The sequence below is a fragment of the Micromesistius poutassou genome, assembly GCF_964030765.1.
Source record: "Micromesistius poutassou genome assembly, chromosome: 13".
Classification (NCBI taxonomy): Eukaryota; Metazoa; Chordata; class Actinopteri; order Gadiformes; family Gadidae; genus Micromesistius; species Micromesistius poutassou.
In genome coordinates this window covers 3416174-3425605 of record NC_140283.1, presented here as the reverse complement: position 1 = coordinate 3425605, position 9432 = coordinate 3416174, and the positions used below count along the sequence as shown (strand labels likewise).

Below are 9432 nucleotides of genomic sequence, written 5' to 3'. Positions count from 1 at the left end.
CCATATACGTTGATCCTATTTTTATTTCTTCATTTCATTAGAACTGGATAAGTAAAAGCTTACTGTGTAAATATTTTACTTATATCAGCCATTTCCGTTTGGATCAAACTGTCTTTATCCGAATCAACAATCCCATCTCTGTTCTACAAACAACCTGGTGTGTCACTACTTTCATCTTTGACAGTAATGTTGATGTTGTTTCGGTAGAACTATAGCTTGTAAATTAAAACAATGATATTGTGTAGGGAGTCGTGAAATGCTTGTGCAAATGCCCTCCCTGGGGACCAGGTGTGCAGAGCCGAGCAGAACATCATGTGTTACACCTTTACCCTGTCCTGGTCCTCCACATCATCCACAAGGCCATCATGTAAAATACAATGGAGGCCCGCAGCAGCCAATGGCAGGCAGACAAGTCAGAGCTCAGGGGACAAGATCCGTGGTTATTTGCATTCCAAATAAATCATCTGGTCTGCTTGAGAGCAGGAGTCACGTCGTGTGTAAATAATACACTTAAGAGGAGATTGTCGGGCTCAGTCGGGATGAGGCTGCAGACTCAGACCGAGAAGTCGCAGCAACAGGTCGAGAGAGCCAGACTCTGTAGACGGCAGAGCAGGACTAAGCACTGTCCCCTACGCAAGGGGCATTTATACCTGAAAAGATATGAACTTCACACACTGGTGATCTATGTTACTGCCAGGTCTAATTAGTACCATAGGTCAGAATGTAATTCTACTGAGACCTTTCATCAGATTGATTTAGATTAGTTTAATCTCAATTAGTGTGAGTTAACATTAAGCCATGCATCTGCATGGCAAAAATGAATTGCACACTGAATTGCACCACGTAGTACATGATTGACATCTGTCACAAGCTTTATACTGTAAAACAGAGATAGGAACACTTTCAGACTAAAGAATACAGTGTAAACATCTAGGAGTATTATAATGGCAGTCAGGTTATGACAATATGTTGTTATCCAATAAAAAAAAAACGATCAACACTTTTATATTCAGACTAATAAAGAGATTCACTGTAAATCAAAAAAGATTTAGTACTCAAGACAAGAGAGCGGAATGAGATCCAAGTCACATATTTATTAGGTACTGCCCTTTGGACTCCTTGTACAGGATATATCACGTTCATGTGGGGCGAGATGACTCTTCTGAAGGTGCTGTTTCACAACATTTATAACAGTTGACAACTCTGCCATGGCTCCTAGACCTGCAATAAAAGAAACATATCAGACAATTACAATGGGTTGTTTGGCCAGCGGCCTTCTCGCTACTGAACCTGCACAGCAAGCCCAGATGGGAGTCCAGGTTCTGCAGAGCCACGGACTGAATGGAGGGGGACAACAGATAAGCGTCGCTGGAGAGTTACTTTAGACTCTTCTGATTTGGGAAGAACGACACGGCGAAGCCACAGGAGGCCTGCACAAGGCCTGAGACGTCACTGCTTATGGTCTTCAGATACAAATCTCTGACATCCTTTAGGTACCAATGGGTATCAACCAGGGAGTAATAAGGAGTCTGCTTGACTCATTATGTGTCAAAGACGTATCCTACTACGCTATACAGAGTGCAAAGGACACTTTCATTACGCAGTCACATTATGATGGATTATTTTTATAAACTGTATAATACCGACCCTGCCTCCTGCATGGTAGCAGGGAAATTCTGATGTTATGTATAAGGCCAATTCAATCAACTATTGAATTTAAACTATTTATGGCTCCAACTCAAAGCCTTCAGCTACCAGGAAACTGGTGGAAGTCGTTGTTCTGACAAGTGCAGCAAGGCGTGTTGTGGCTGGGAAGTTTGTTGGTATTCAAGTAGCACAGGTTACTGTCACCGGTTACACGTTCATAGTGAGCTGGTGAAAGATGTATTGAAAATAGTACATGTTTACAATATAACTGCTACAATTTAGATTTATGATTCATATGCACCATTATTTATGAATTATTTTAAAGTTATTGCTTCATTACAACACATATTTTGCAAATAATGCAGCTGCCTGTCCGATTCTATGAGCCTGTATCCATGTGACCTTCTGTCAATCTGCTGTGGGTGAAATAGTGTCAGCATTGCTCAATACATATCATAGTAATGTTTCCGTTAGCCCCAAAAGGCTGAGAACCGCTGGCTCACTTTACAGGGCAGTCTCAATGATCTTTAGAGGTTATGGGTGGAAGAGGAAGAACCACAACAAGAGGAGGATTACCACGCTATTCAACTATTCAAATCATGATCTCATCTGCCTCACAAAGCTTTAACCTGCAGATACTCACTTGTTGATGTTGATACCAACACACTGGGTTTGTGTTACCTTGTTCAGAAAAGTCATACTTCCTTGTCTTATCTCAAGGCGACGTTAACCAGGAAATGAAATGTATCTATATCAAATGCAAAACCTCTCTGTCTCTACAGACAACAGGACGTGTCTGAACATGCCCCGTGCCCTTGAGCAATGAAGATATGAATAATATTGCCTCTTACAATACCCACTTGGGCTGTTACACCAATATCCGGTCACCATTACCAGATGTTCCATAAAAATGGTGAAAAAACGGAAGTTGTGACCAGGAAACCCCTCATTGAGACACACAGGAAACAGGAAGGTTAATATACTCCTGGTCTAAACCACAGAGGGAACTGCTCTTCGGACCAACTGCTGCTTGTGTGATTATAAAAGATGTGACTCTGATGAATGTCTCTTTCAATTTATTAAAATGACAAATGTCTAAGTTATGGACATTTCTTTACAGTCAACTCATAAACAAGCTCTTTGAGAGGGAATGTTTTAACCTGTCTACCGATACCGGCTCAATCGGTGCAATGCATGAGAGGGACTGAGTGAGCCAGCTTTACAAATCCAGCAAACGTTTCTGTTTGTTTACACATTTTATGGAGAGCGTCTTGAGAATGTGGTACTGTGAGTGTGTTTAATGGTGACCCCCATGGTTGGGCCTGGCCTTTTTCAATCACGTCCATAAATGTCATACTAAGTGCCTTTACAACAACCAACGCTGAGTAAAAAACACAGGCCGGTCATTCCTGAGAAGCAGAGCGGGAGAGCTGACCCCCGACCTGGTCAAGGGCCATCGACTAGCTTCATGATACAGTGAACAAGGAATGTGGCTGCAAAGTCTGGGGGGAAAAATAACTACAAGACTGAAATCATATTGTCTAAATCATATGAATTTATGCGGTGGAAACTAGATATCAGCTTTTTGAATAATCACACAAACACACACACACACACACAAACCTTCATCTCCACACACCAGCTTCTTGGCAATGCAGGGGATTTCCACGTATCCAAAGTCTTTGAGGCTGGCTATTTGCCGGGCTGTGATTGGGTGGTTCCACATGGCCGTGTTCATGGCGGGACAGAAGAGGAGAGGCCGGGAGCTATCCCATGCTCTCACCACACACGTCTGCCAATTCAAAGTTAGATAGATCAGTCTACCGGCCTACCCAGTGGACTGTAGCAAACGTTGCTCATCTATCCGTCACACATCTAGGTGGACACGTGTTGGGAAAAACAGTCTGTCTAGTTACTTGACCAGATAAAATGAGACGGAGAGGTAATAAAGTCTGTCAGCACGAGGGCCTCGGATTTATTGAGTAAAGTAGCAAAGGTGATACAGATTCATAAAGCGTGAGAGATCGAATATTTCTAAGTCCCTAACAGCGCTGAGGTCGTCTGGAGCTTCGCCTCTGTGGAAGTTCTGCTTCAGAAGAGCATGATGGTTCTCTGTGTGTGTGTGTTTTATGTTTTCAGTGCTGGCATGGGGGTTACCTGGGTCCAGCTCCCTGTTCAGCTCCCTAACCTTGAGAAAGGCGGGAGGCGCCCTGGGCTGTGGTTAGGCTATGTGTTAATTACTGTGATCTAACGGTGGGATATCTGACCGTATTCTGGGTTGACTTGACCTTACGGGCCATGACATACAAGTTGAAAGGCATACTACGTTCTGGGTTGATTTGACCTTTCGGGCCTTGACATGAGAAAAGTTAAAAAGGCATACCATAGATGTGATGTGTTTGTTTTTGCCCATCACACGCCCACTTTTGATGTCAGAAGAGCCTGATTTTCAAAACGGCTTGTAACGGCTAATCACACTCCTGGTGGCATGCCTGGTGGCATGTCATGTTTAATATTGATGCCATCCATTTAATCCCTCGGGTGATGAATGATCCAGGTTTCTTACCAGCAGATTGTCACAGATTCCACTGGCAATTTTCCCAAGGGTGTTGGCATCTAGTGGAGCGATCACAAATAGGTCTGCCCAGCGCCTGAGCTCAATGTGCAGCACAGGGTCGGTGCGCTGCGTCCACAGCTATCATAGAGAGCAAGTCATTATGGTTAGAGCAGACCCCTCATCCAACCCAGCATGGGGGCAGATCCTGGGGGGATGGAGGGGACTCCAACTTCTGGAAAACACGAAGTAGCCCCCCCAATATCCATTGTTGTTTAAATGTATAGAATTAAAATATATACTCAATCACTTGGATGTTTGGCTCCGTAAAATAGGTAAATATGTATAGTGATGGCCTAAAAGGGATTCATGAAGATTCATTTTGAGCTACTAGGAATGGCTGTATATCTGTTACAGCAGATCATTTGATATAGGTTGATATTATTGATGTCCCCTCCAGAAAATGCTCTTGTAAAAATGCCATGTTGTGATCTCTCCCCCCAAGTTTTAATGAGATCTGCCCCCTAATAATTGTCCTTTGAGAATGTAATAAAGTCATATTCACCTCCCACTCATCCTTGTCTGTGTAGACCTTGACCGTTATCTCCGCCGGGTTATAGAAGTGATGAGCATGCTCGGTTGAAACCACTCTCACCTCCACCTGGAGCCATGAATAACAGTTATAGGAGATGTTTGGTCAGCTTTCATTCATCACAATATGTCTGTGTTGAAACAAAAGGTAATGATATGCTAAAAAACAATTGTTTCTGTCTAAACTGTTTAAGACAAAGAGTCATCGGAACTCATAACATTAAGGCTAATTAATGTAAGTCATAAAACATAAAACAACATACAACAAGCAAACAAACAATAATCCGAAGCCTAACATATATGTTAGGCCAATCATCCTATACAACTATAGCATGGGTTAACGGTAACCAGATGGTATCGATGAACCTCCTCAGGATGTCATAAAGGGGAGACGTGGCCGGGCCTAATCAGTTTGAGCCCTGGCTTCGTTCCCAAGGGAGTCAAGAAAACAGGCACACACCGACAAACGGCAGTTACAGAAACAAAATGTGAAAATATAATTTTCCCTTCACACCCTCCCTCCCTCGATTGGGTCATATTTCACAAGTAGATGCTTGTCAGTTTATATGAATCTCGGAACGGACCTTTTTGCAGGTGACTCAACCGCTCTACTTTGGCGCCATCTAGCGGCGCAGTTGTGTTATGTCACGTACATTAATGCACGAACAAAGAAAATGTTCCATGCACTTTGAGGATTTATATATAACAATAAACCCTGTTTTTTTATTGAGTGTTACGTCATCTTACCCCTGGTAATTCCAGAAGTTGGGAGACCAAAAGAGGCAGTTTTAGAGCCGCGACGCTCCCCGTCACCCCAACAAGCACACGAAATGTACCACTTCCGGTCAACAAATCACATTTGGGGGACACCCCAGTCTGCATATTAGTGATATTAAGACTTCACAACATATCGGTTTGCTTCAATAACCAATATTTCCAGGCGTAAGAACGAAATGCTAAGGGTTCACTCTTTCTTTCGTATTTCCTGGTCTTGGGTCCGTCTGTTTCCGGCAACACTGACGGCTGGTCAATCACGTAACGCTCTGCAATCTACGTCGGAGTCTGCGCATGCGCATGTTCTGGCTGGCCGGGTTTCTGATTCAGTGCTACCTGTCAGGGAGACTGTTGGGCGAGAATAACAAGGATATAATGAAAATGTCCCTGCTCACACCCCATGTTTATTGGGCACAGCGCCATGAAGACATTTACCTGCGGGTAGAGTTGATAGACACACAGGTAGGACCGCTTGACGCACCAGGGCTGAGCTGGACCTCCTCAGTACTATGAGTTCATGGCTTCATACTACATGGTGAACTGTGAGGGTGATCCCGATCACTTCCTATAAAACATTCTAGATACATGCGACCAGAGCCGTCGATCTCGTGTTAATTCAGCTCATGAATCATATATTTATATATTTTTAATAAAATGCACAATAATCCCATTTTGATATAATATTCAGGAGTGACTGGTCTCGAGGAGTAGTAGGAGGCCTTTTAGTAGTAGCGATCTTTGTCAGAATATGAAGGTCCATAAAATGACTTCCTATATAAAAAAAAGTCTAGCTACATGAGTCTAGAACGGTCGATCTCATGTGAATTCAGCGCATGAATCCTTTTGACATCTAGTGGGTATATATATAATAATAATAATAATAATAATAATAATACATTTTATTTGGGGGCGCCTTTCAGGGCACTCAAGGTCACCTTACAAAGCAGAGAAAAATAACAATAACAACAAGAAGTAAATACTAAATCACTAAAAAAAAACAAAAAAAAAAACTCTGATCTACGCGATCTATATGTGTGTGTGTATATGTGTATATTTATTATTATTATAATATTTTTTTTTTTTGACAACAATAATCCCATGTTGATATAAGGTAATTTGCGGCTGGTCTTGAGTTGCTCCTAACTGCATAATTAGGTTATGTAGTTCGGATCATGTAAAGCAAGAGTATGTCAATCTAACAAGTGTTTGTCTTTTTCAGAATATGAAGGTCCATATAGATGACAACGTCCTAGCATTTAGTGGTGAGCGACTGGTGTCATTGTGGCCTTGTGTTTCATGTGGTTGGGAATTGTTCTGGAATAAACCAAATTATTTCATACCTGTTTTGGCTTGCATTAAGGACAGGGTCATGGTGCAAAGGGACAAAACGAGTATCAGTTCAGTCTGGCTTTTCGGTTGCCGGTAAATCCAGAGGTAAGCACAAGCCCTATATTGTCTATCTTGATGGTATCAGTAATAGGATGGAAATGTATTCTGCTGACACGTATGATTGTAGGTGAGCTTCAAGTCCACGCAGAGGCAGGTGAGTATTACAGTAAGGAAAGCTCAGCGAGGCTGGTGGGATAGGCTGACCGTTCAGGAGAAAAAGCCTCTGTTCCTGGCCCCGGACTTCGACCGCTGGCTGGAAGAGTCTGATGCTGAGATGGAGATCCATGAAAAGGTGAACATAAAAGCTGTATTCTGTTTGCGAGGGAGAATCATGCACACACCTTGTGTATGGGCACATAAAAGTCTAGTGAAATACTGGCTCTAGGCTTTATAATTTATACATTATACGGTTTATACTGTTTGCCCTGTTTGTTCTGTTAGTCCGAACTTTAGCATTTACCTTAGCATCTATTTTTGTTTTCCTAAGCACTGCTTCTTATTTTTATTTTATTGTAAAGAGCACCCAAGGATGATATATATCCAGGGTCTTCCAATGCTGCTGTGCTCTAACAAAGGAATTTCCCCTCCGGGGGATTAATAACGTTTTATCAAAGTTTTATCTATTTTATCTATCTTTCTATAGACGTGGTGTCTCTAGCAAGTGCAGCTGGGTAACACAGATTTCACAATCTGTGCTGTACATTTCATGTCCAGTTAAGAACCAAATGTCTTTCTTCCAAAAGGAGGAGAAACAGAAAAGAGTAAAGATGTCCAGGAGAGAAGAGAATGGTGAGTATTATTCATACAACAAACGGATGTTTGTGTACTGTTTATGTAAAAGTTTACATCTTTTTAGTTATGCCTGTATAGCTAAACTGTCAAACTAATGAATTGAGTTCATCCCATTGTTTTCAGGGCTTCCTAGTGTTAAGACAGTGTTTCTGTTCCTGTATAACCTGGTCCAGTTCCTCTGCTTCTCCTGGATCTTCATCAACATGACTGTGCGGCTTTTCATCTTTGGCCAAGGTTAGGATCTTAATCCCCTGAAACTTCTGCTCTGATTTCATTTATTTAATCCATAGTTAGATCAATGATGTCGTTCAAATCTTGAACTGAACCCGTCACAGCGCTGTGCTCTCTTTCCAGACTCTATGTACGACACCTTTCACGCCATGTCGGATGTCATGTTCTTCTGCCAAACTCTGGCAGCCATTGAGGTTGTGAACGCTGCTTTTGGAGTGGTCAAGACAGGAGTGGTTCCTACTTTGATCCAGGTGGCCAGGTTTCCTTATCTCGCAGCGACACACCTTGTAACTGTGGCCGTTAGGCGGCCGCTAAGCTAATATTTACCGCTTGTTATTCACTTGATGCCTGCCGTTGTTTGTCTGCTCCAGGTGGTTGGGAGGAATTTCATCCTCTTCATCATCTTTGGGAGCTTGGAGGAGATGCATAACAAACCCGTGGTCTTCTTTGTGTTCTATCCCTGGAGCGCTATTGAGATATTTCGGTGAGTTTAAGCGTTTATGCTTGTTGTTTTTTTCATTTGTAGTAGTAACTTGAATTGGAAAAAGGATTGAATCCTCCTAAAACCATGTTTGTTTGCAATACTTTAGGCTCAACACAGAATTAAAGTGTTTTCTGTATACATTTTGAGTGTAGATAATTGCTTTGCCATTTCCTCCAGGTATCCTTTCTACATGCTGGGCTGTTTCAACACAGAGTGGAAAGACCTCACCTGGTTGAGGTACACTGCATGGATACCCTTGTACCCCTTAGGAGCCCTGGCTGAAGGTAAGTGTATACACTGTATTTTAAGTGTATTCCCTTTTAGTCAACTGGAAAATAATATAAAAAATAACTTTCTACTCAACAAATGCAGCTGTGGCAGTCGTCCAGTCCATCCCCCTGTTTGATGAGGCCAACTTGTTCAGCATCGATCTCACCAAGTCCATCGGCGTGACCATCCGATTCTCCCACTTCCTGTACATATACCTTGTTCTCATGGTCTTAGGTGAGTCTGGAAGCAAACCTTCTCGTCAGGTTTACTGAACCAATGCGTTGTGTACTCTAACTGAAGGTCTGTTTTCAGCGTTGATGGTTAACTTCCGACACCTCTACAAGCAAAGGAAGAGGCGCTTCCACACCAAGAAGAGGAAAGCTCTGTAGATGAAGTAACAATTCAGAATCACCTCTACTGTCTGCCCAATGTCAATTCAACTCAGGATTCATTTTATTTTCTTATATAAAAGTTTGATTTTAATCTTCTGAATAGTGATGTTTCCAGTCTCCATGGATCGTGAAATGTATGTGATGTGCAGTTAAATTGAGGTGCCCTTTTTACAATCAACTTTTTATACTGTAGCACAGCCTATATTTAGTAATTTTCTGAATGTATTTCCGCAAGCAATAAAGTTTTTCTGAAAGATATTTCTAGATTTATGGAACCCTTTTCATTTGACTATTCCTTATGTATGGAA

General features: G+C 42.1%; 2 protein-coding genes across 2 annotated transcripts; one reads left to right on the top strand and one right to left on the bottom strand.

Annotated features, from left to right (window-relative positions):
• Positions 1-1080: 1080 nt before the first annotated feature.
• Positions 1081-5796, bottom strand: ppcdc (phosphopantothenoylcysteine decarboxylase). The gene is made up of 5 exons (XM_084477212.1): positions 5540-5796; positions 4767-4862; positions 4214-4342; positions 3271-3439; positions 1081-1221 (listed from the first exon to the last, which is right to left on the bottom strand). The coding sequence occupies exons 1-5, from the start codon at positions 5672-5674 to the stop codon at positions 1097-1099; spliced, it is 654 nt and encodes a 217-aa protein (XP_084333338.1). The 5' UTR covers positions 5675-5796; the 3' UTR covers positions 1081-1096.
• Positions 5797-5850: 54 nt separating this feature from the next.
• Positions 5851-9367, top strand: hacd3 (3-hydroxyacyl-CoA dehydratase 3). Its single transcript, XM_084477211.1, has 11 exons — positions 5851-6028; positions 6786-6828; positions 6927-7000; positions 7083-7247; positions 7699-7744; positions 7871-7981; positions 8102-8229; positions 8350-8462; positions 8640-8746; positions 8835-8966; positions 9045-9367. The coding sequence occupies exons 1-11, from the start codon at positions 5861-5863 to the stop codon at positions 9119-9121; spliced, it is 1164 nt and encodes a 387-aa protein (XP_084333337.1). The 5' UTR covers positions 5851-5860; the 3' UTR covers positions 9122-9367.
• The last annotated feature ends 65 nt before the right edge of the window (positions 9368-9432 follow it).

Bases quoted from the DNA above. Each gene is read 5' to 3' on its own strand.
- ppcdc (XM_084477212.1), bottom strand. From the start codon at position 5,674: ATGCAGACTGGGGTGTCCCCCAAATGTGATTTGTTGACCGGAAGTGGT. The intron at 3,440-4,213 runs GTAAGAAACCTG...TTGAATTGGCAG, and splicing joins GAATCTGTGACAATCTGCTG to ACGTGTGTGGTGAGAGCATG. The intron at 1,222-3,270 runs GTTTGTGTGTGT...CTTTTATTGCAG, and splicing joins GCTGGTGTGTGGAGATGAAG to GTCTAGGAGCCATGGCAGAG.
- hacd3 (XM_084477211.1), top strand. From the start codon at position 5,861: ATGCGCATGTTCTGGCTGGCCGGGTTTCTGATTCAGTGCTACCTGTCA. The intron at 7,982-8,101 runs GTTAGGATCTTA...CTCTCTTTCCAG, and splicing joins GCTTTTCATCTTTGGCCAAG to ACTCTATGTACGACACCTTT. The intron at 8,967-9,044 runs GTGAGTCTGGAA...GTCTGTTTTCAG, and splicing joins CCTTGTTCTCATGGTCTTAG to CGTTGATGGTTAACTTCCGA.